The sequence below is a fragment of the Balaenoptera ricei genome, chromosome 7 (assembly GCF_028023285.1).
Source record: "Balaenoptera ricei isolate mBalRic1 chromosome 7, mBalRic1.hap2, whole genome shotgun sequence".
NCBI classification, from domain to species: domain Eukaryota; kingdom Metazoa; phylum Chordata; class Mammalia; order Artiodactyla; family Balaenopteridae; genus Balaenoptera; species Balaenoptera ricei.
Window position 1 is genome coordinate 66566809 of NC_082645.1, and position 24829 is coordinate 66591637.

Here is a 24829-nt window from a genome sequence, read left to right on the forward strand (position 1 = left end):
GAGACTGTAATATAAAGTTCTTCACAAAGACTCATAGAAATTTCACATAGATGCAAAGATGACAGTCACAAAAACAAAAACATAAAAATTCACTTACATAGAAAAAAGAGGTAAGATTTCTATTTTCTTATACTCAAGCTTTCTACTGACTATCTGATGTATGTTGATGGCAAATGAGATGACTTTTAATATCTGACATTGGGTTATCATTTGAGGATCCAATACAATTATTCCAGTGTTGTCACAGTAAACTGTATCTTTTGGAATTTATAACTACCATCAAGAATAATCAAAGATTCTACTTCAAAAGAAGTATAATGATTTGAAAAACAAAGCAGTCAAACATGTGCTAGAATGCTTTTATATAAAATTTCAAGAAGGAATGTTACCCTATAAATACTTTTGTATTTCTAGCAGGAGTTTTCAAGAGATTAAAAATATTTATATTTATATAATATATATATATATATATATGTATAAATACCTTCAACAGGGGGAGTCACTTTTCTACCAATGGTTATGGATGCTCTTTCTTCATATATTATTTCCTCAGGAGACTTTGCAACTTAAAAAACACAGTGTTTTATATTTTAGACTGAATTCAGAATAGAATACTGCAACTGCTAAGTTTCAACATATCAACTTAGTTACACATTATAACATATTCTTCAGAAGACTTCAAAAATACCAATAATTTCACTACATAAGACAGACAACAGATAAATACAAATGATCCATCTACAACCAAAGCAAGATAATGAAGACAACTGTCATCTTTCCAAGATTTATAGAGCAGTCATGTACCTTGGACAGGTGGAGCTTCTGGTTCTTCAGGGGTAGGAACTGACACTTTCTCTTCTGTGATGACTTCCTTGGGAACTTCAGGCACTTTAAAGATATTGATTTTGTTTACTATTAAGAATTTAGAAGGTGTACAAGATACTGCAAAGAGCAGGCAAATAATACATGGGAAAGTACTTCATCTTATAAGACTCTCCGGGGAAAATGGCTTTGGAGGCAAGGCACCCTCTTTTATAAATGAGTCTTTGCAGCCTTCTTCATTTATTTCTCTTCCTCTGCGTACCCTTAAGTGTAGATGTTCTCCACTGGTCTACTTTGATGCTTTTAAAAATTGGCTCTACATTCTTTGAGCAATCACTCCTGCACTCTCAACTCTTATTTCCATGGTGATAACTTCTAGATCTACATCTCCAGCCCTGATCTCCTTCTTAAGTTCCAGATGCACGTTCCCAACTTCCATACTTGAAAAGTGAAAAATATATTTACTATCTTCTTTCTAATATTAATTTAGTTTGGGGACCCAATGAACCATCCTCATGGCTTAGCTTCAACCCTTACAATCATCTTGGGCTCCTCTTTTTCCCTAATTGCTTTGAGAAGAGACACCAACTCAATCTCCACCTCTCTTAAATCCAACCTTCTTTTCCATTTCTGTCACCACTGATCTTGTCCAATTTTTGAAGACCTTAAGTAACTGCAATGGCTCTTTTCTATTATCATCCTTTTCTAAGAGTTTGAACTGCTGCCAGTTATCTGAAGCCCAACTCCTATTAATTTATACACCACTGAAGCTTCCTATTGCCCACAGACTAAAGTACATGCCTTATACTGGCATTCAAAGAACTCTAAAATATGACTGTCATCTTTATATCCAGCCTTATCTCTCAGGATAGGCTGGATTTCTCCTACTTGTCTGTCTCATTTTCTCTCTGTCTTCATTATTTCCCCCTTTTTTCTGTAAAATTTGTTCTTGCATATACTTATACTTCAGTATTTTTTGCTCTAAGAACTACGATTAAGATGTGCAGACAGCATTCAGAGAAATACATATTTTTTTCTTCATAGTAGGTACCTTTTTCTTGCCAGACTTCTGGTTTTTTGGTAACAGGCACAGGTTCCTTCTTTACTGGAACAAGTTTCTTGGGCAGCTCAGACACTTTGAAGATATTAGTTTTATTTTTAAAAGAGTATTTAAAGACATTGAAAAAAATGTTAAGAATAAAGAAACTATAATTAACAGAGCAGCATTAAAATTAATGAAAGCAAAATGAGAACATTTTTGTCCCTAACAATGAAGACAACTTATTGGATTCCACTTTAAGATATCAGAGTACTTTAAAAAAATTATGATGTCAATGATTATGTGAATACCTTTAATTTCTGGTGTTTCTGGCTTCTTAACTGTTGGGACTTTCTTCACTGGGACAACTTTCTTTGCCATCTCAGGTACTTTAAAGATATTAGTAGCGTTTAATAATATAAAATTGCAAGATGCAATATGTACACATAAATTTGACAAGTCTGTTCAGCACTGTAACATACAGATGACAGTTCAACACATAATACAGCCCAATACAAAATAAGGAGAGAATGTCAAGTTTTAGGCAGCACACAAAAATGAAGTGAATATTTATTTTACTGTAAGTACCTTCAGGTGGTGGAGGTTCTGCTTTTTTGATGACAGGAACTTTCTTCTCTGGAACAATCTTCTTGGGCTCTTCAGGCACTTGAAAGATAGGAATTTCTTTTAGAGTCAGATGATTACAATGAATAGTTTAATGCTATGAATAAATAAAAAAGATCACACATTTCTTTGCTATGCACATTGTTCAACTCTGTAGGACAAAAGTTTTATGTGTGTAATTGACTTTTGTTCTTGCCAATGAGGTCAAATGTTAAGGAAGGAGATAGAAGACAGATTTTACCTTAAATAAGATACATAATAGACATAAAAATCAAATGATGTATTTTCCCATTCAGTGAATCCTGTCTTGTACCTGCCGGAGGTGGGGCTTCTGGTTCCTCCTCTTCTGCAACAGGAACTGGCTCTTCCTCTTCAGGAGCAATTTCCACAGGTTCTTCATATCCTTTAAAGATATAGTTAATTTTAGTTGAATGTGTGGAACAATATTCTAAAATGCATAAAATGCAACACACAATAAATAGTCATCTTGATTTCTTCCCTTGTTTCTATTAATGTTGTTTCTTGTTTTTGTTAAGATGAAATCCATCTTTTTTGACTGATTTCTGTTTCTATTGATTTGAATGCTTGAAAAGCCCTTTTGGTGTTTAATGTTATTTATAGTCATTAGTTTTCCTGTCCTACTTTGTGTTCGTTGGAGAAGCTTTGTTGAAACAGCTTATAATGGCCAGTGTAGATACTGCTGACTGATGACCCCAAATAGATTTGAGATTGGAGCTAATTAGAATAGTGAAGGGCTTCCCTGGTGGCGCAGTGGTTGAGAATCTGCCTGCCAATGCAGGGGACACGGGTTCGAGCCCTGGTCTGGGAAGATCCCACATGCCGCGGAGCAACTAAGCCCGTGTGCCACAACTACTGAGCCTGCGCGTCTGGAGCCTGTGCTCCGCAACAAGAGAGGCCACGATAGTGAGAGGCCTGTGCACCGCGATGAAGAGTGGACCCCGCTCGCCGCAACTAGAGAAAGCCCTCGCACAGAAACGAAGACCCAACACAGCCGAAAAAAAAATAAAAATGAACAAAAATAAATAAAAATAAAGGAATTCCTAAAAAAAAAAAAAAAAAAAAAAAGAATAGTGAAGTAAGACAAATAATTAAAGGACAGAAAATGACCAAGAGATACTGAATTAGAAAAGAGGAACAAGGCTTAAATTAAAAACAGTCATAAGTGGTAAGCTCATAAATGGCATTACCTGTACCTTCTGGAGGAGGGGACTCTACTTTCTCAGGAACAGGGACGACTGGTTTCTCTTCTAAGACAGGTTTCTTTGGTACCTCTGGCACTTAAAAGATATGAGTTGGTTTTACTTCTGGGTAGTTGAGAAGTACATGAAATTTATACCACATCTAGTTCACATCTAGTTCAAATAACCCAGGGAGAGATCCAAGAACAAAATTCACGATTAGGCCAGTGATCTGTTCTTGGATCCACATAGTGGGAAGACAATGTAGCCTATTAAGATGAACAAAACCATGTTAGTAAACTCTTCTAATATTTATAACAGATGTACCAGTTTTTTTTTAGTGATACTATTTAAAAACATTTAAAACCCTAAACATCCAGTATAGTAGGTTTGTAGTTGTTAATATAAGATGTTTGACAAACAAAAGGGTTTCCTATAGTAAGTGACTTTTGAGACCAAGAGTGAGTGATTTTCTACAGAATCTCATTAGTAACATGTACCTTTAGCTGGTGGGACTTTGGGCTTTTTGGGAACAGCTACTTTCTTTTCTGGAAGGACTTCTTTGGGAACTTCAGGCACTTAAAAGATATTAGTATTTTAACATTATGAAGAATCACTTGTAAACGCTCATCACATTTACACAGAGCAAAACACTTTTCAAGAGATAAAGGCTGTATCCACCTCCATTAAACAGTGGACAGTTACGAGTACCTTTAGCAGGTGGGACTTCTGGTTTTTTGGGAACCACTGGAGGCACTTTCTTTTCAGGAACAACTTCCTTGGGCACCTCGGGCACTTTAAAAGATATTAGTCATTTTTAGCTCATAGTTTCAATGACATATGGAAATCATTAAGCTGAGCAGCAGAACATAGCTTTTTAACGACAGACATTTTTCTGTAGGAAGCAGTGGCAGTGGGAAATACCTTTCACTGGTGGTGGTTCCGGTTCCTTGGCAATGACGGCAGGTGGTTTCTTTTCTGGGACAGGTTTCTTAGGTGGCACGGTCACTAAAGATATTAGAATTTATGTTTTAGAATCAGTGAAGAAGAGTGAGAAACAAGAGAAAAGCCCATAATGCCCAGAATCTTTGCGACAAGAAGAGCTAAGGTTGGCAAAGGCAACCTAGCAGCTGGCCAGTACCTTCTGGAGAAGGAGCAGCCTCTGGCTCTCCCGCGACTTCAGCTGGAGGCTCTTCTGGGGCACTTTCCTCAGGCTCCTCGTGCACTTTAAAGACACAAGCTCATTTTAACGCTAGAATTGACTAAAGTATATGAAATATTTTGCAAAAAGATTTTTACAGCACTAAGAAGAGAGTTTTTCTTTTTAAAAATACTGGTTTGGAGAGTTTCATGATTACCTGCTGGGGGAGGACTTTCCGGTTTGGGAGGAATAGCTTCAGGCACCTTCTTTACTGGGACAGCTGCCTTTGGCACCTTGGGTACTTTAAAGAGATTAGTATTTTCATGATTAGACAGAGTAAAGACAAACAGACAGTGTCAAACATAGCAACGTGGAGGTGGCTACCTTTGGCTGGTGGGACTTCTGGCTTTTTAGGAGGCATCACAGGAACTTTCTTCTCAGGGACAACTTCCTTGGGAGTTTCAGGCACTTAAGAGATATTAGTAAAATTACATTTAGGAGTTATGAGACCATGAGAGCAAAATGTTTTCGAGAGCAGAAGAGTTTTATCGTCTTAAATCCAAGGTGAGTGACAGCTACCTGTAACAGGTGGGACTTCTGGCTTTTTAGGAGGCATCACAGGAACTTTCTTCTCAGGGACAACTTCCTTGGGAGCCTCAGGCACTTAAAAGATATTAATAAAATTACATTTGAAGTTATGAGACCACTGGATCAAAATGTTTTCGAGAACAGAAGAGTTTTATCGTCTTAAATCCAAGGTGAGTGACAGCTACCTGTAACAGGTGGGACTTCTGGCTTTTTAGGAGGCATCACAGGTACTTTCTTCTCAGGGACAACTTCCTTGGGAGCCTCAGGCACTTAAAAGATATTAATAAAATTACATTTGAAGTTATGAGACCACTGGATCAAAATGTTTTTGAGAACAGAAGAGTTTTATCTTCTTAAATCTAAGGTGAGTGACAGCTACCTGTAACAGGTGGGACTTCTGGCTTTTTAGGAGGCATCACAGGCACCTTCTTTTCAGGGACAACTTCCTGGGGAGCCTCAGGCACTTAAAAGATATTAGTAAAATTACATTTAGAAGTTATGAGATCACTGGAACAAATTATTTTCAAGAGCAGAAGAGCTATGCCTTTTTAGGCCTAAGGTTTGTGACAAATACCTGTAACAGGTGGGACTTCTGGCTTTTTAGGAGGTTCCGCTGGTGCTTTCTTTTCAGGGACAACTTCTTTGGGAACCTCAGGCACTTAAAAGATATTAGTAAATTATACTTAGGAGTTATGAGATCACTGGAACAAATATTTTCCAGAGAAGAAGAGTTATGTCTTTTTAAGCCTAAGATCAGTGACAAATACCTTTAGCAGGTGCGACTTCTGGCTTTTTAGGAGGCATCACAGGCACCTTCTTTTCAGGGACGACTTCCTTGGGAGCCTCGGGCACTTAAGAGATATTAGTAAAATTACATTTAGTAGTTATGAGATCACTGGAACAAATATTTTCAAGAGCAGAAGAACTATGCCTTTCTAAGTCTAAGGTTCATGACAAATACCTGTAACAGGTGGGACTTCTGGCTTTTTAGGAGGCATCACAGGAACTTTCTTCTCAGGGACAACTTCCTTGGGAGCCTCAGGCACTTAAAAGATATTAATAAAATTACATTTGAAGTTATGAGACCACTAGATCAAAATGTTTTCGAGAGCAGAAGAGTTTTATCTTCTTAAATCCAAGGTGAGTGACAGCTACCTGTAACAGTTAGGACTTCTAGCTTTTTAGGAGGCATCACAGGCACCTTCTTTTCAGGGACAACTTCCTTGGGAGCCTCGGGCACTTAAAAGATATTAGTAAAATTACATTTAGTAGTTATGAGACCACGAGAGCAAAATGTTTTCGAGAGCAGAAGAGTTTTATCTTCTTAAATCCAAGGTGAGTGACAGCTACCTGTAACAGGTGGGACTTCTGGCTTTTTAGGAGGCATCACAGGCACCTTCTTTTCAGGGACAACTTCCTTGGGAGCCTCAGGCACTTAAAAGATATTAGTAAAATTACATTTAGTAGTTATGAGACCACGAGAGCAAAATGTTTTCGAGAGCCGAAGAGTTTTATCTTCTTAAATCCAAGGTGAGTGACAGCTACCTGTAACAGGTGGGACTTCTGGCTTTTTAGGAGGCATCACAGGCACCTTCTTTTCAGGGACAACTTCCTTGGGAGCCTCGGGCACTTAAAAGATATTAGTAAAATTACATTTGAAGTTATGAGACCACGAGAGCAAAATGTTTTCGAGAGCTGAAGAGTTTTATCTTCTTAAATCCAAGGTGAGTGACAGCTACCTGTAACAGGTGGGACTTCTGGCTTTTTAGGAGGCATCACAGGCACCTTCTTTTCAGGGACAACTTCCTTGGGAGCCTCGGGCACTTAAAAGATATTAGTAAAATTACATTTAGTAGTTATGAGACCAATGGAACAAACATTTTCAAGAGCAAAAGAGTTATGTCTTTTTAAGCCTAAGGTTCATGACAAATACCTGTAACAGGTGGGACTTTTGGCTTTTTAGGAGGCATCACAGGTACTTTCTTTTCAGGGACAACTTCTTTTGGAGCCTCAGGTACTTAAAAGATATTAGTAAATTTACATTTAGTAGCTATGTGACCACTTGAACAAAATATTTTCAAGAGAAGAGTTTTATCTTCTTAAATCTAAGGTGAATGACAGGTACCTGTAATAGGTGGGGCTTCTGGCTTTTTAGGAGGTGCCACTGGTGCTTTCTTTTCAGGGACAATTTCTTGAGGAACTTCAGGCACTTAAAAGATATTAGTAGATTTATGCTTAGCTTAAAGAGATCAATGGACTAAAAGTATTTCCAAGAGCAGAGGAGGCATTTCTTCTATAGAATAAAGACTGGGGTGAAAAATACCTGAAACTGGTGGGACTTCCGGTTTTTTGGGCGGTGCCTTAGGAACTTTCTTTTCTGGGACAACTTCTTGAGGAACTTCAGGCACTTGAAAGATATTAGTAGTTTTACGGTTAGGTTAATGAGCAATGGACTAATATCATTCTCAAAAACTCAAGAGACATTTCTTCTGCAGAATGATGTCTGGGCCAACATGTACCTGTGACAGGTGGGGCTTCCGGCTTTTTGGGCCATGCCTTGGGAACTTTCTTTTCTGGGACAACTTCTTGGGGGACGTCAGGCACTTGAAAGATATTAGTAGTTTTACACTTCAGTTAACAAAGGGCAGTAGACGGAAACTGTTTTCAATAGCAGAAGAGATAGTTCTTTTGCAGAATGAGGTCAGAGCCAACATGTACCTGTGACAGGTGGGGCTTCCGGTTTTTTGGGTGGTGCCTTAGGAACTTTCTTTTCTGGGACAACTTCTTGAGGAACTTCAGGCACTTGAAAGATATTAGTAGTTTTACGGTTAGGTTAATGAGCAATGGACTAAAATCATTCTCAAAAACTCAAGAGAGATTTCTTCCACAGAGTGATGTCTGGGCCAACATGTACCTGTGACAGGTGGGGTTTCTGGTTTTTTGGGCCATGCCTTGGGAACTTTCTTTTCTGGGACAACTTCTTGGGGAACGTCAGGCACTTGAAAGATATTAGTAGTTTTACACTTCAGTTAACAAAGGGCAATAGATGGAAACTGTTTTCAATAGCAGAAGAGATAGTTCTTTTGCAGAATGAGGTCAGAGCCAACATGTACCTGTGACAGGTGGGGCTTCCGGTTTTTTGGGCGGTGCCTTAGGAACTTTCTTTTCTGGGACTTCTTGAGGAACTTCAGGCACTTGAAAGATATTAGTAGTTTTACGGTTAGGTTAATGAGCAATGGACTAAAATCATTCTCAAAAACTCAAGACATTTCTTCTGCAGAGTGATGTCTGGGCCAACATGTACCTGTGACAGGTGGGGCTTCTGGTTTTTTGGGCTGTGCCTTGGGAACTTTCTTTTCTGGAACAACTTCTTGGGGAACTTCAGGCACTTGAAAGATATTAGTAGTTTTACGGTTAGGTTAATGAGCAATGGACTAAAATCACTCTCAAAAACTGAAGAGACATTTCTTCTGCAGAATGATGTCTGGGCCAACATGTACCTGTGACAGGTGGGGCTTCTGGTTCTTTGGGTGGTGCCTTGGGAACTTTCTTTTCTGGGACAACTTCTTGAGCAGCTTTAGGTACTTGAAAGATATCAGTATTTTTAGAATTTGGGAACAGTGAAGGCATATGTTACAATAATCATGAAGAGGACAAGACAATATATATTCTTAACACAGCAGTGGGAATAAATACCTTTAGCAGGTGGGACTTCTGGTTTTTTGGGTACAGCCACTTTCTTTTCAGGTACAACTTCTTTAGGAACTTCAGCAACTTTGAAGATATTAGTATCTATTAGTTGAAACTATAAAATGGGAGTATCGACAACACATTTTCCCAAGCAAGTATCATTTATGAAACTGGCGGACACTTCTAAACACTTTTTCCCAGCCCCCAAAACAGGAGACCAACAACATGGAAGGATAAATACCTTTAGCAGGTAGAGCTTCTGGCTCTTTAGGGGGAGCCACAGGCACCTTCTTTTCAGGGATGGCTTCCTTTGGCGGCACCTCAGGCACTTAAAAAATATTGGTAATTTGTGTTTAGAAAAGGTGGAAATAATGAATGACTGTATCATGCAATCATACACCAAGATATATTCGACTACTGACAACTCTTCTTTCTTTAGAATTATATCACCTTTGTGTACTGGGATTTATACATATAATTTTTTTCTAGCTAAAATAGCAGTTATTTTTCTCCCTGGTATGTACAGCATTGTCATTACCTGCTGGGGGAGGACTTTCCGGTTTGGGAGGAATAGCTTCAGGCACCTTCTTTTCTGGGACAGCTGCCTTCGGCACCTCGGGTACTTTAAAGAGATTAGTATTTTCATGATTAGACAGAGTAAAGACAAACAGACAGTGTCAAACATAGCAACATGGAGGTGGCTACCTTTGGCTGGTGGCACTTCTGGCTTTTTAGGAGGCATCACAGGAACTTTCTTCTCAGGGACAACTTCCTTGGGAGCCTCAGGCACTTAAGAGATATTAGTAAATTTACATTTGAGTCATGAGGATCAACACAGACAAGAATCACATTTACACAGCAAAAGCACTTTCAAGGCTAGCAAGGCGGTTCTTTCCATAGCCCTCTCTATTCCCTCCTGAGGGGCTGTTAGGATGTACCTTTGACAGATAAAACTTCAGGCTTTTGGGGAGGCTGCACTATCTTTTCCCAGACAACTTCTTCGGGCACCTCAGGCACTTTAAAGATATTAATATTTTTACGTTTAGGAGTTACAAGAATCAATACAAACAGGAAATACATTTATACAGGAAAAGACATTTTCCCAAACTTCTAAGCTTCCAGCAACATATACCTTCATCAGGAAGGGCTTCAGTCTTTTTGCGACGAACCACATATGTTTTCTTTTCAGGGAAAATTTCTTGGGGAGCTTCAGGCACTTAAGAGATATTAGTAAAAATACATTTAGGAGTTATGAGACCACGAGAGCAAAATGTTTTCGAGAGCAGAAGAGTTTTATCTTCTTAAATCCAAGGTGAGTGACAGCTACCTGTAACAGGTGGGACTTCTGGCTTTTTAGGAGGCATCACAGGCACCTTCTTTTCAGGGACAACTTCCTTGGGAGCCTCGGGCACTTAAAAGATATTAGTAAAATTACATTTAGAAGCTATGAGATCACTGGAACAAATTATTTTCAAGAGCAGAAGAGCTATGCCTTTTTAGGCCTAAGGTTTGTGACAAATACCTGTAACAGGTGGGACTTCTGGCTTTTTAGGAGGTGCCACTGGTGCTTTCTTTTCAGGGGCAAATTCCTTGGGAGCCTCAGGCACTTAAGAGATATTAGTAAATTTACATTTGTGAGTTATGTGACCACTAGAACAAAATATTTTCAAGAGCAGATGAGTTATATTTTCTTAAACCTAAGATCGAGGACAAATACCTGTAACTGGTGGAACTTCTTGCTTTTTAGGAGTGGCCATAGGCACTTTCTTTTCAGGGAAAGCCTCTTTGGGAGCCTCAGGCACTTTGAAGATATTAGTAAATTTACATTTGAGTCATGAGGATCAACACAGACAAGAATCACATTTACACAGCAAAAGCACTTTCAAGGCTAGCAAGGTGGTTCTTTCCATAGCCCTCTCTATTCCCTCCTGAGGGGCTGTTAGGATGTACCTTTGACAGATAAAACTTCAGGCTTTTGGGGAGGCTGCACTATCTTTTCCCAGACAACTTCTTCGGGCACCTCAGGCACTTTAAAGATATTAATATTTTTACGTTTAGGAGTTACAAGAATCAATACAAACAGGAAATACATTTATACAGGAAAAGACATTTTCCCAAACGTCTAAGCTTCCAGCAATATATACCTTCATCAGGAAGGGCTTCAGTCTTTATGCGACGAACCACATATGTTTTCTTTTCAGGGAAAATTTCTTGGGGAGCTTCAGGCACTTAAGAGATATTAGTAAAATTACATTTAGGAGTTATGAGACCACGAGAGCAAAATGTTTTCGAGAGCAGAAGAGTTTTATCTTCTTAAATCCAAGGTGAGTGACAGCTACCTGTAACAGGTGGGACTTCTGGCTTTTTAGGAGGCATCACAGGCACCTTCTTTTCAGGGACAACTTCCTTGGGAGCCTCGGGCACTTAAAAGATATTAGAAAATTACATTTAGAAGTTATGAGATCACTGGAACAAATTATTTTCAAGAGCAGAAGAGCTATGCCTTTTTAGGCCTAAGGTTTGTGACAAATACCTGTAACAGGTGGGACTTCTGGCTTTTTAGGAGGTGCCACTGGTGCTTTCTTTTCAGGGGCAAATTCCTTGGGAGCCTCAGGCACTTAAGAGATATTAGTAAATTTACATTTGTGAGTTATGTGACCACTAGAACAAAATATTTTCAAGAGCAGATGAGTTATATCTTCTTAAACCTAAGATCGAGGACAAATACCTGTAACTGGTGGAACTTCTTGCTTTTTAGGAGTGGCCATAGGCACTTTCTTTTCAGGGAAAACCTCTTTGGGAGCCTCAGGCACTTTGAAGATATTAGTAAATTTACATTTGAGTCATGAGGATCAACACAGACAAGAATCACATTTACACAGCAAAAGCACTTTCAAGGCTAGCAAGGCGGTTCTTTCCATAGCCCTCTCTATTCCCTCCTGAGGGGCTGTTAGGATGTACCTTTGACAGATAAAACTTCAGGCTTTTGGGGAGGCTGCACTATCTTTTCCCAGACAACTTCTTCGGGCACCTCAGGCACTTTAAAGATATTAATATTTTTACGTTTAGGAGTTACAAGAATCAATACAAACAGGAAAAACATTTATACAGGAAAAGACATTTTCCCAAACTTCTAAGCTTCCAGCAATATATACCTTCATCAGGAAGGGCTTCAGTCTTTTTGCGACGAACCACATATGTTTTCTTTTCAGGGAAAATTTCTTGGGGAGCTTCAGGCACTTAAGAGATATTAGTAAAATTACATTTAGGAGTTATGAGACCACGAGAGCAAAATGTTTTCGAGAGCAGAAGAGTTTTATCTTCTTAAATCCAAGGTGAGTGACAGCTACCTGTAACAGGTGGGACTTCTGGCTTTTTAGGAGGCATCACAGGCACCTTCTTTTCAGGGACAACTTCCTTGGGAGCCTCGGGCACTTAAAAGATATTAGTAAAATTACATTTAGAAGTTATGAGATCACTGGAACAAATTATTTTCAAGAGCAGAAGAGCTATGCCTTTTTAGGCCTAAGGTTTGTGACAAATACCTGTAACAGGTGGGACTTCTGGCTTTTTAGGAGGTGCCACTGGTGCTTTCCTTTCAGGGGCAAATTCCTTGGGAGCCTCAGGCACTTAAGAGATATTAGTAAATTTACATTTGTGAGTTATGTGACCACTAGAACAAAATATTTTCAAGAGCAGATGAGTTATATCTTCTTAAACCTAAGATCGAGGACAAATACCTGTAACTGGTGGAACTTCTTGCTTTTTAGGAGTGGCCATAGGCACTTTCTTTTCAGGGAAAACCTCTTTGGGAGCCTCAGGCACTTTGAAGATATTAGTAAATTTACATTTGAGTCATGAGGATCAACACAGACAAGAATCACATTTACACAGCAAAAGCACTTTCAAGGCTAGCAAGGCGGTTCTTTCCTTGGCCCTCTCTATTCCCTCCTGAGGGGTTGTTAGGATGTACCTTTGACAGATAAAACTTCAGGCTTTTGGGGAGGCTGCACTTTCTTTTCCCAGACAACTTCTTCGGGCACCTCAGGCACTTTAAAGATATTAATATTTTTACGTTTAGGAGTTACAAGAATCAATACAAACAGGAAATACATTTATACAGGAAAAGACATTTTCCCAAACTTCTAGGCTTCCAGCAACATATACCTTCATCAGGAAGGGCTTCAGTCTTTATGCGACGAACCACATATGTTTTCTTTTCAGGGAAAATTTCTTGGGGAGCTTCAGGCACTTAAGAGATATTAGTAAAATTACATTTAGGAGTTATGAGACCACGAGAGCAAAATGTTTTCGAGAGCAGAAGAGTTTTATCTTCTTAAATCCAAGGTGAGTGACAGCTACCTGTAACAGGTGGAACTTCTGGCTTTTTAGGAGGCATCACAGGCACCTTCTTTTCAGGGACAACAACTTCCTGGGGAGCCTCGGGCACTTAAGAGATATTAGTAAAATTACATTTAGGAGTTATGAGACCACGAGAGCAAAATGTTTTCGAGAGCAGAAGAGTTTTATCTTCTTAAATCCAAGGTGAGTGACAGCTACCTGTAACAGGTGGAACTTCTGGCTTTTTAGGAGGCATCACAGGCACCTTCTTTTCAGGGACAACTTCCTTGGGAGCCTCGGGCACTTAAAAGATATTAGTAAAATTACATTTAGAAGTTATGAGATCACTGGAACAAATTATTTTCAAGAGCAGAAGAGCTATGCCTTTTTAGGCCTAAGGTTTGTGACAAATACCTGTAACAGGTGGGACTTCTGGCTTTTTAGGAGGTGCCACTGGTGCTTTCTTTTCAGGGGCAAATTCCTTGGGAGCCTCAGGCACTTAAGAGATATTAGTAAATTTACATTTGTGAGTTATGTGACCACTAGAACAAAATATTTTCAAGAGCAGATGAGTTATATCTTCTTAAACCTAAGATCGAGGACAAATACCTGTAACTGGTGGAACTTCTTGCTTTTTAGGAGTGGCCATAGGCACTTTCTTTTCAGGGAAAGCCTCTTTGGGAGCCTCAGGCACTTTGAAGATATTAGTAAATTTACATTTGAGTCATGAGGATCAACACAGACAAGAATCACATTTACACAGCAAAAGCACTTTCAAGGCTAGCAAGGCGGTTCTTTCCATAGCCCTCTCTATTCCCTCCTGAGGGGCTGTTAGGATGTACCTTTGACAGATAAAACTTCAGGCTTTTGGGGAGGCTGCACTATCTTTTCCCAGACAACTTCTTCGGGCACCTCAGGCACTTTAAAGATATTAATATTTTTACGTTTAGGAGTTACAAGAATCAATACAAACAGGAAATACATTTATACAGGAAAAGACATTTTCCCAAACGTCTAAGCTTCCAGCAATATATACCTTCATCAGGAAGGGCCTCAGTCTTTATGCGACGAACCACATATGTTTTCTTTTCAGGGAAAATTTCTTGGGGAGCTTCAGGCACTTAAGAGATATTAGTAAAATTACATTTAGGAGTTATGAGACCACGAGAGCAAAATGTTTTCGAGAGCAGAAGAGTTTTATCTTCTTAAATCCAAGGTGAGTGACAGCTACCTGTAACAGGTGGGACTTCTGGCTTTTTAGGAGGCATCACAGGCACCTTCTTTTCAGGGACAACTTCCTTGGGAGCCTCAGGCACTTAAAAGATATTAGTAAAATTACATTTAGAAGTTATGAGATCACTGGAACAAATTATTTTCAAGAGCAGAAGAGCTATGCCTTTTTAGGCCTAAGGTTTGTGACAAATACCTGTAACAGGTGGGACTTCTGGCTTTTTAGGAGGTGCCACTGGTGCTTTCTTTTCAGGGGCAAATTCCTTGGGAGCCTCAGGCACTTAAGAGATATTAGTAAATTTACATTTGTGAGTTATGTGACCACTAGAACAAAATATTTTCAAGAGCAGATGAGTTATATCTTCTTAAACCTAAGATCGAGGACAAATACCTGTAACTGGTGGAACTTCTTGCTTTTTAGGAGTGGCCATAGGCACTTTCTTTTCAGGGAAAGCCTCTTTGGGAGCCTCAGGCACTTTGAAGATATTAGTAAATTTACATTTGAGTCATGAGGATCAACACAGACAAGAATCACATTTACACAGCAAAAGCACTTTCAAGGCTAGCAAGGCGGTTCTTTCCATAGCCCTCTCTATTCCCTCCTGAGGGGCTGTTAGGATGTACCTTTGACAGATAAAACTTCAGGCTTTTGGGGAGGCTGCACTTTCTTTTCCCAGACAACTTCTTCGGGCACCTCAGGCACTTTAAAGATATTAATATTTTTACGTTTAGGAGTTACAAGAATCAATACAAACAGGAAATACATTTATACAGGAAAAGACATTTTCCCAAACGTCTAAGCTTCCAGCAATATATACCTTCATCAGGAAGGGCTTCAGTCTTTCCGTGACGAACCACATATGTTTTCTTTTCAGGGAAAATTTCTTGGGGAGCTTCAGGCACTTTAAGAAATCAGTATTTTAACATTTAGTATTGCAAAGATCAGTGGGAACAGCAAAATATTTTCAAGACTACAGGAGCTATTTCTTCTTGAACTTGACGGCATGGGGACTTGTACCTTTAACTGATGGAGGTCCTCTCCTTTTGGAAGGAACTCTTTTTGCAGGAACACCTTCTTGAGCAGCTTCAGGCACTTTAAAGACATTAGTATTTCACATTTAGGAGTTAAAATGATTAATGAAAACAATAACCACAATATGTCAGCAAATGTAGTTTTTTAGAAGTTTCTTCTCTGCCTATTCTCCCCTTGCCCCACCAATCAACTAAGTTGAATGGGATTAGCAGCATCCTTGAGAAGATGGGCTCACTCTTCTCTAGCAACTAGTGGAGGTCCTATGACCCTGTAGACCCTCCTTATGAAGTATTTGTTGAATGAACACTTTTAATAGGAGGGTTTTCTGTTTTGATAGGAACAGTCACACATATTTTCTTTTGAGAGGGAACTTCTTGTGGAGCTTCTGGTGCTTTAAAGATATTAGTATGTTTACATTTAGGAGTTAGGAAGAACATTAGAAAAACATAGTTTTAAGAACCGAAGACAGACAATTTCTTCAGTATCTGTTCAGAGGTGACAGGTACCTTTCACAGGCGGAGGTTCTGCCTCTTTAGGAACATCCTCAGATACTTTCATTTCAGGAGCAACTTCTTGCACAGCTTCAGCTACTTTGAAGATATTAGTATTATATTATACTTAGAGGTTAAGGGATCAGTGGAGACATTAATGACATTAACTGAACCCAAGTGACTTTTATGTCTACAAGGATGCTTCCTTCAAGAACTGGATGAGGTACAAAGTCTTGAAGAAAGGAATCAAATCTTGTCTTTATTATTCCCCAGCTCCCTAGCACCATGCACATAGTGGGCATTTGTTAAATAAATGAAGGAAGGAATGATAGAATGATACCTTTAGTGGAAGGTGTTTCAATTTCAGGGGGAGCAGCTATGAGTATTTCCTTTACAGGGACAACTTCTTGAGGTGATTCAGGCACTTTAAAGATATGAATTCATTGTACTTCAGAGTGATGAAGAGCAATGAAGAGTTTTAGTCAAAACCCCACCTACAGGAATGTCCCAGACTGGGTGACCTCCCTGCTCCCCAAATCTGATTCTTTGGTAACAGTATGAATACTTGATTATCGGGAGCTGTTTTCTTGGTCATCTCAGGCACTATCAATATTAGTAATTTTATTTCTTTGAATGGTAGATACATAGGAACTGAGATAAAAATTTACCTTTAAGTGAAAAAAACTGAGTTTTAATTAACAATGTACCTTTTGCTATTAGTTTGAAGAAGATAAAACAGCTCCTTTCTTACCTGGATTGGCTTTATTTTGTACCCTCACCTTAGGCACTTTATTTTATTTTATTTTATTTTTGGCTGCATCAAGCGGCTTGCAGGATCTGAGTTCCCTGACCAGGGGATCGAACCCATGTTCCCTGCAGTGGAAGCATGGAGTCTTAACCACTGGACCCCCAGGGAAGTCCCTTAGGCACTTTAAAAAGGTGATTGTTTTTCAAGTAAAGGAGGAAGGAGAACAACTAAAATATTTCAAACAGAGAAAATATTGTCAAAATGTTCAGATATTCTTTAAATTACAGAATATCATGGGCATTGTGAAGAATTTTGGGGGAGGTTTTAAAACGTTCTCATTTGTTGATTTATCTGAAAATATTCAAAATGAGAAAACGTAGGACTCTTTACAAATAAAAGACAATGAGAGGAGCAAATAAATATTCAGGGCAGAATTCCAACTTTAACTGGTTTTGGTTTTAACTGCCCTGGTTTTAGAAGGCTCTCGTGTAGAGATGATATTACAGATAGAACAGTTCCACAGTGAATTTAATATTTTATTTTCTTTAAGTCATGGTTTTCTAAAAATATTTCTATGATATTTAAGTCTTAGGGGAATTCAGTTATTTCAAATTTATGTGCTTGTTTTTGGTAGTAAGTTTATTTTAATAGAAGAGCAATTCAACAGGTAGTTGTATTATATCCTGGAATTTCAACCCCATGGAGCATTTGAATTACTAACCTATAGTCTACAGCCAAGCACCTCTGTCATTTTACGGCACTGATTTCTGCTTTAGAGCGGTGTGGGGTGAGCCTATTCAGTCTAGTTTCAGGGATATAAATGTTACAGGTGATCTCTCATATAGATTTTTTTTTTTCTAGCTAGTCTGAATTTTATTTTTTAAGGAAACAGCAATAGCTATTTCCATCTGGGTCACATCTGCACATTATATGTATATATATTTTCCCTGGAGGGCTCATAGATAAAATTTATAGCCCAAGCATCTCCATGTGTATAAAGTTATGGACTTTTCCCCCTTATGACTCATGGGGACATGTATATACCCAGTCGAGCTGCTACTTTGGGGGACCCACTTCTCTGAAGTGATCTCCCTGGTAGCATCTGGAGTTTTAGAGGTATTAGTATTTTTACACGTGGTGAGTACAACTACAATCATGAGACAAGAAAGTCAACCTTCTTCTGGCTTGTACCTTTTGGTGGTGGTATTTTTCTTCTTTTGGTAACAGGAGGTTGTCTCTCTGGAACATCTTCCTTGGAGACTTCCAACTCTTTAAAGATATTAGTATTTTTTCATTGAGAAAGGCAAAGACATGAAGACACGACTTACAAAGAAAGTTAGGGATATTAGCAGATATTATAACCTTAAATTAGAAATTTTATTTTTGTTCTAATGTTTATTCATTATATGAGTGGGATTTGACTTTTTAGGAGCAAGTCATAGATAGTTCCTTGTCTTGGGTACATTAGGGACACTAAAGATATTAGTATTTTAGCATTAGAGGTCGTGAAAATCTACACAAAGCAGTGAACATATTTTGCAGACTGATGAAGAAAGGTTTTCTTATTTAGATTTTCGTAACTAAGAATTATACCTTCAGTTGGAAGATGCTCTGGAAGACTGGGAACAACCTCAAGTAACTCCACCTCTGGAAATACTTCTCTGGTTGTATCAGGCTCTTTAAAGATATTAGTAGGTTTACACTTAGAAGTTATAAAAACAGTAGATTATATAACATGCAATTTTTGAGTCTTGAAGCCAAAGATATTCATCCAAGTTTGATGTTGTCGGAATGTACCTTTAGTTGCTAGTGTTTCTCTCTTTTTAGGAATAGTCACATATATCTTGTCCTCTGGAACAACTTTCTTGGGTGGTTCAGGCACTTAAAAGATATGAGTATAGTTATATTTATAAATGGTGAAGGAGAGTATTGAGCTTTTAAAATGAGCCAAAAATAAATTTTCTTCACTGGGTCATTGGTCTTATATACCTTTTGCTACTTTGGTTTTTGTCTTTTGAGGATGAGTCACAAGTACTTTTTCTTCTGGAGACGATTCTTCAGATACTTCATAAACTTTAAAGATATTAGTATTTATACAATTAGAGGCATTTCAAGGTGGATGAAGAATAGTGTTAAGAAAAACATAATACATAATACACATCTGTAACTCAAATGACTAGTACTACATAGATCGAAGTTAGTGACAATAACACACTGGCTAGGAAAAAGCCTCATTCCCAGTTTTATGATATATGACTTTTCAGCATTTCTTTATGATCATGTTGGTAAAATTGAGGAATTCACTGGTCAGGGACTAGTATATAATTCTTTTACTTTGTCTGCAGAAAGCTACTGGTAAAATTTCCCTATTGTTGTTCATTTTTATGGATTTTTTTCTTAAAGAACAGGGTCGATGTTGAGTTGCACATCAAGAATTCTCCAATATTTGACCTACTGGAAATTCATCTAAGTCCTTTCCTGTTCCAGGAACCTAGTTATCTATATTTTCAAACCAAATCTAGTCTGTGGCTTCATGTTCAATATGAATGTGAAAACCATTCAGAGATTGGAAGAAGAAAAGAAAAATAAGAATGATTAAATATTTGGAAAATAAGGCAACTGAAAAATAAAGATTTCTCCAGATTTCAGAAAGGAAGACTGGCTGATAATAATAACCAAACTCAAGTATAGAAAGGGTATTCAGAGGAGGGAGTCATCATATATTTTTATCCAAACCTATTATTATAGGGTGACAAAAATTGGATTTAAATTTTACATTCAAATAAATGGAAGGATATCTTGACTGCTGGCATTTTCACTATTCAGATTATTAAACAGTATTCTATTCAGAATATTTTTTTACTCATATTATTTTACTCTTCAAATTAATTAATCATAATTTTGCATGAAGGCAAAACCAAAAATGGCTCGAGAATTCTTTTGAGGTTCTAATGGCCTTGTAAATCGATGGGTATTTGAATAGCGCCGCCAAAATGTTTACAACGATTGTTGCAAAGAGTAAAAAATACTAATGCTGAAGTATTTTGATTCTACATATCCAAGTAAAATATTATTATCAAGTTAAAGAAAATTGCCTTATGGTCTGAGAAAATGAATTGCTGAAAAGCAGAAGACATTTGTACACAGAACAGGTTAACAAGACAATGACAAATTCAACAAGACAAATGACTTTTCTAAAATTGGGTAAATGTATACGTACAGGACTCTTTATTTTTTAAATTGGTGAGGAAATATACCTTGTCTGAGGCTAACAGTCACTCAAATTATCTAATTTTAGCCAAATATTTTTGGCATGTTAGGATTTTACAGGATATTAGTATATTTACTTTTAAAAGCTATGAAGACAAACACAGACGAACCAAAGAGAACCACCAGTTTTTCTACACTCACTGTACATCGTTGCATCTTCAGAAAGAACTATGGGTGATACTTCTTCTTGAATACTTTTCTTAGGCACCTCAGGAACTTCAAAGATATTAGTATATTAATTGTAATAAATACCAAATATAAGATATTAAGAATATAAAGAAACAAAATACAAATATTTATATCACTCACATTCACTTTAAGCCATGAATAAGTAAACATAGCGTTATTTCATGTTGTGATTAGTATCAGTGTATACCTTTAGCTGGTGGAACTTCAGGCTTTTTAGGAACAGCTTCACGAACTTTTTCTTCTGGAACAATTTTCTTGGATACTTCAGGTGCTTTAAAGATATTTATTTTAAAAAATTGCATCATTGGGTGTAAAATATCAAGACAAAAGGGGGCATCTAACAAGGAGAATGTCAAAAAATCCCCAAATTATAAGTCATCTAAACACACAATCAATGCATCTCTCTAGACGGCCTTGTTGATGAGTTGTTGATTTGTCATATTAGAAGGACTTTGCCCTTTGGATACAACATCATTTTCTATTGTCACTTGGAACATGTTTATTTGTTTCCAGAGCTACTTGAAAATAGCTTCCAAAATGAATTATTTTTGAAAAAGCAGTTGAGGGGTCAATATTTAAATATTGCTTAAGAAGAGGATCAATACAAATAAAACCAACTTTTAGGCTTAGGCCTGTGTTCCCAGAGGGTAGTCACAAAAGGGAGGATTATGTCATGGGACATAAATTGAAGTTTACACAATTCAGCCATTTTGTGGCGTTGAGGGGAGAACAATCTCTCTCTCTTTCTTCCCATAATAAATGAGTAAAAGGGAGTTTTGTATTAGTGGCGAATCAGCAAAGGCAGATACCTTTAGCTGGTGGAACTTTGAGCTCTTCAGGAACACGTACTTTTTCTTCTATCACAATTTTCTTGGGTACTTCAGGTACTTTGGAGACAGTAGTAATAGTTTCTTTTACTTTTAAACATTCATAAAGATTTTTTAACAAGTAGAGCGTAAGAGAAATGTAAAGACAGAAAAGAACATAGCCACAGTACAAAATACAGACATCACTGTATCAAATACATTACAGTAATTAAAATGAGTTGAATTTTGATAACAAATACAACAACAAAAATCCAGGGGAATTTCCCATGTAAGAATCATAAGAACTTGACAAGAAAAATGAATAAGACGCCTTCAGCTGGTGCTCTTTCTGCTTGTTTTGGTGGAATAATTGATATTTTCTCTTCAGTGATAATATTCTTAAATGCTTCAGAGACTTAAAGATGTAAGTATATATTATTTATAAGCTACTGTTTTTCATTTTTATTGTGAAATTCAAGAGGTTTAAAAACTGAACAGGGCTTCCCTGGTGGCGCAGTGATTAAGAATCTGCCTGCCAATGCAGGGGACACAGGTTTGAGCCCTGGTCCGGGAAGATCCCACATGCCGCAGAGCAACTAGGCCCACGTGCCACAGCTACTGAGCCTGCGCTCTAGAGCCTGCGAACCACAACTACTGAGCCCACGTGCCACAACTACGGAAGCCCGTGTGCCTAGAGCCTGTGCTCCACAACAAGAGAAGCCACCGCAATGAGAAGCCCGCGCACAGCAATGAAGAGTAGCCCCCGCTCGCTGCAACTAGAGAAAGCCTGCGCAGCAGCGAAGACCCAACACAACCAAAAATAAAAAAAAAAACAAAAAACCAAAAACTGAACAAAGCAGGGACATTAAACACACAGTCACAATGTATTTATATTTACTAGGTCGTTAAAATTATTAATTAACAGGAAAACAGGGATTTATCAATAAGCAGGTTAGTGAATATATAATCAAAGAGTACCAAAGAAGGAAAACTGGGTTCACTGTTTGGTTAGTAGTGATATTGCTTTGGGTATTTTAAGTATAACAGTGACTTTCTTTTTTGATAGAACTTTCTTTAGCCCCTCACCCACTTTCAAGATATTAGTTTGTTTTAGACATTCCAGAAACACAAAACACAGAAGAAAAACATCAAGTAGAATTCAAACTTGTAAAGCAGCCAAGGTGCTACTGTATGTAAAATTACGTAAGTAATTTTTCACCAATAAAATACCTTTAGCTGGTGGCTCTTCTCGAGGAACAACTTTAGTAGGTGGTTTTTTTGGAGGGATGATTTTCTTGGATATCTCAGGCCCTTTAAAGATATTAGTGTTTTGGTTTAGCATGAACTCCTGAAGTATCATGGCCCACGATGACTAAAATTAGTACAATGAGGGCTCATAAAATGCTTTCTCTATTCATATTTAAAAAATTTATACCACACCTACTTCCAAAAAAGATTTGATTTTGCTAAATTTCATCTGTATTGTAAATTTACTCTGTATACTAAGCACACACACATTCCTTCATATTACACACATATTATTAATTTGTTCAAGAGCTGGAGTAGTCTTGCAGAGAATGTATTTGTTGGTTTATCCTCAGAATATACTAGAATGCAGGTGCTACTACCACACTTCATTTCCTTCCTTAATGTTATTTCTCCTGAAAATATCATAAAATGGTGGAAGATTTGGGTAAGTAATTATCAGTTTGTGAACAGTTGACTGAAATGCTAACAAAGCAATGGTTCTTTTGCCTGGACATGTAAATTCCTCAGTGAACTGAGGAGTTTCTTTCTCACTCAACTGATGACACTGGCCAGATATTTTGGTACCTGTAACAATCATGTAACACTCTTACTTGGATTTAAAAAGGAATCCACAAATTCATACCGTGAATTATGTTATCTCCTTAGGTAAGTAGATATCAAACATTATTATCTTGTTGGCTAAAATTATACTCTGTGGTTAATCTCTACTCTATATCAATCATTGTTATCAAGTAGTTTAAACTCATGCTTAAAGTATTTCATGATTTTATCATGGAAAGTAAGTGGGTTTCTAATGTCCAAACTGAATATGAAATGTACTTTAAAAAAGAAGTTAGAGCAACATATAACAATTTGTAATATCTGCACAATTCCCTATACCTTTAGGTGGAGCTTTGGGTTTTTCATATACTTCCACTTCTTCAGCCTCTAAGACTTCTATTACCCTATGGATTTCTTCAACTTCGTGTACTTCTTCTTCAGCTCTATACTCTTCTACTTTGAGGACTTCTTCAACCTCATGGAACTCTTCTTCTTCAAAGTATTCTTCAACCTCATGGAGCTCTTCTTCATGAGCTTTTTCCACTTGTGCTTCCACTATTTCTAATTCTGCTCTTTCTTTTACTGCTTCCCTTTTGTGGATGGCAAATGATATTTTTTCTTCAAGAAGAGCTCTCCCTGAAAGAGCATCTATTTTAAGAGATCTATTTTTTTTAAACACAGCAGAAATGAAGACGTAAATTCAAAATATAAAAACAACTGAGAAAGGCTTTCATGCAACAACACGTGAAAATCAAAGATCTTCCCAAAAGTACCTTTAGCTGGGGGAACAGCTTCTCTTTTAGGCACAGGGACTTTCTTTTCAGGGACTTTCTTTTCTGGGACTTTCTTTTGAACCTCAGGCACTTTAAAGATATAGTTTTAGTATTTGAGACTGTCAAGAGCAAGATTCCATAGGCAAAAGACATCAAAAACGATCAAGACACGTAGACATAAAACATAAAAATCTTAATGGAAAAGATTATAACAAAGTTCAGGTTAAAAAGAGAATATGTACCTTTGGCAGGAGGGGCCTCCTTTTTCTGAACAGGAACAGGTACTTTTTCTTCAGGAACCTTCTTTGGCACTTTAAAGATATGAGGCGTTTCAGTTAGCTGACAATACTCAATGATAAACATGAAATAAAAACATCAGAAACAACATCAACATTACAATAATCAAAGTCTAAGAAGTCACTCTATTGTAAAATTGGATACCAATTTTAGAGGCTATAAAGATATTTTTCCAAATCACTCATTTGTACTAGCCATACCTTAGAAGAAGGTATGTCCACAAAGAACCTGTGTTATCCTTTTTTTTTTTTTTTTTTTTTTTTTTTTTAATAGCAGGGATTACCAATATTGGGCCTACTTCTCCTAGTTTTAATTTGATGAAGGCTTTCTTCAAGTGATTACCATCATAGAGTACTTAAGCCTTGATACACGTGTCATGTTCTGCTGGGCACTATCGTGTCTGCTGAGGATGTCTATTGCAATAGGGACAGCATAACTTAATCAATTAGGAGTGCTACTGAAGCATTAACCTAATTAGGAACAATGAGAGATAGATGTTTTCTAATAACCTTGAATGCTCTGGCCAGATATTACAAAAGGTACACGAGGCTCTTTAAAATAATTATTATCTAAGCATTAGAACCGATAACCCCCCTCCATAAAATAACACAGTAGACATAATTATTATAATAATTACAAGAGAAAATTCGACTTATGTAATGGAATAAAATCTAGGAATGGAATGTTGGGAAGAAGGATCCATTGTAATGTATATAAGTATAGAGAGATGTACTATTAA

At 37.6% G+C, this 24829-nt stretch overlaps 1 protein-coding gene across 44 annotated transcripts in view; it reads right to left on the bottom strand.

Moving 5' to 3' along the window:
* TTN (titin) overlaps positions 1–24829 on the bottom strand; it is a 285370-nt gene that overhangs the window by 120861 nt on the left and 139680 nt on the right. For 12 of the 44 annotated variants that reach the window (XM_059928202.1, XM_059928193.1, XM_059928195.1 and 9 more), the window contains 67 exons: positions 24036–24104; positions 23794–23883; positions 23360–23656; positions 22442–22522; positions 21215–21322; positions 20593–20676; positions 20358–20432; positions 18936–19019; positions 18744–18827; positions 18540–18623; positions 18138–18215; positions 16539–16622; positions 16214–16297; positions 15693–15767; positions 15493–15576; positions 15299–15376; positions 15066–15149; positions 14871–14954; positions 14676–14759; positions 14481–14564; positions 14287–14364; positions 14054–14137; positions 13859–13942; positions 13664–13747; positions 13466–13552; positions 13271–13354; positions 13077–13154; positions 12844–12927; positions 12649–12732; positions 12454–12537; positions 12259–12342; positions 12065–12142; positions 11832–11915; positions 11637–11720; positions 11443–11526; positions 11248–11331; positions 11054–11131; positions 10821–10904; positions 10626–10709; positions 10431–10514; positions 10236–10319; positions 10042–10119; positions 9809–9892; positions 9642–9725; positions 9345–9431; positions 9110–9187; positions 6764–6847; positions 6569–6652; positions 6375–6458; positions 6181–6264; positions 5988–6071; positions 5793–5876; positions 5599–5682; positions 5405–5488; positions 5210–5293; positions 5043–5126; positions 4826–4909; positions 4609–4692; positions 4396–4479; positions 4185–4262; positions 3694–3783; positions 2799–2888; positions 2450–2527; positions 2173–2250; positions 1874–1957; positions 805–888; positions 485–565 (listed from right to left, as the gene is read on the bottom strand). In XM_059928202.1, coding sequence (XP_059784185.1) covers positions 485–565; positions 805–888; positions 1874–1957; positions 2173–2250; positions 2450–2527; positions 2799–2888; positions 3694–3783; positions 4185–4262; positions 4396–4479; positions 4609–4692; positions 4826–4909; positions 5043–5126; positions 5210–5293; positions 5405–5488; positions 5599–5682; positions 5793–5876; positions 5988–6071; positions 6181–6264; positions 6375–6458; positions 6569–6652; positions 6764–6847; positions 9110–9187; positions 9345–9431; positions 9642–9725; positions 9809–9892; positions 10042–10119; positions 10236–10319; positions 10431–10514; positions 10626–10709; positions 10821–10904; positions 11054–11131; positions 11248–11331; positions 11443–11526; positions 11637–11720; positions 11832–11915; positions 12065–12142; positions 12259–12342; positions 12454–12537; positions 12649–12732; positions 12844–12927; positions 13077–13154; positions 13271–13354; positions 13466–13552; positions 13664–13747; positions 13859–13942; positions 14054–14137; positions 14287–14364; positions 14481–14564; positions 14676–14759; positions 14871–14954; positions 15066–15149; positions 15299–15376; positions 15493–15576; positions 15693–15767; positions 16214–16297; positions 16539–16622; positions 18138–18215; positions 18540–18623; positions 18744–18827; positions 18936–19019; positions 20358–20432; positions 20593–20676; positions 21215–21322; positions 22442–22522; positions 23360–23656; positions 23794–23883; positions 24036–24104 — 5784 coding nt within the window. The remainder of the gene's footprint in view (positions 1–484; positions 566–804; positions 889–1873; positions 1958–2172; positions 2251–2449; positions 2528–2798; positions 2889–3693; positions 3784–4184; positions 4263–4395; positions 4480–4608; positions 4693–4825; positions 4910–5042; positions 5127–5209; positions 5294–5404; positions 5489–5598; positions 5683–5792; positions 5877–5987; positions 6072–6180; positions 6265–6374; positions 6459–6568; positions 6653–6763; positions 6848–9109; positions 9188–9344; positions 9432–9641; positions 9726–9808; positions 9893–10041; positions 10120–10235; positions 10320–10430; positions 10515–10625; positions 10710–10820; positions 10905–11053; positions 11132–11247; positions 11332–11442; positions 11527–11636; positions 11721–11831; positions 11916–12064; positions 12143–12258; positions 12343–12453; positions 12538–12648; positions 12733–12843; positions 12928–13076; positions 13155–13270; positions 13355–13465; positions 13553–13663; positions 13748–13858; positions 13943–14053; positions 14138–14286; positions 14365–14480; positions 14565–14675; positions 14760–14870; positions 14955–15065; positions 15150–15298; positions 15377–15492; positions 15577–15692; positions 15768–16213; positions 16298–16538; positions 16623–18137; positions 18216–18539; positions 18624–18743; positions 18828–18935; positions 19020–20357; positions 20433–20592; positions 20677–21214; positions 21323–22441; positions 22523–23359; positions 23657–23793; positions 23884–24035; positions 24105–24829) is intronic. The other 32 variants (XM_059928192.1, XM_059928179.1, XM_059928178.1 and 29 more) reach the window with 31 other exon arrangements.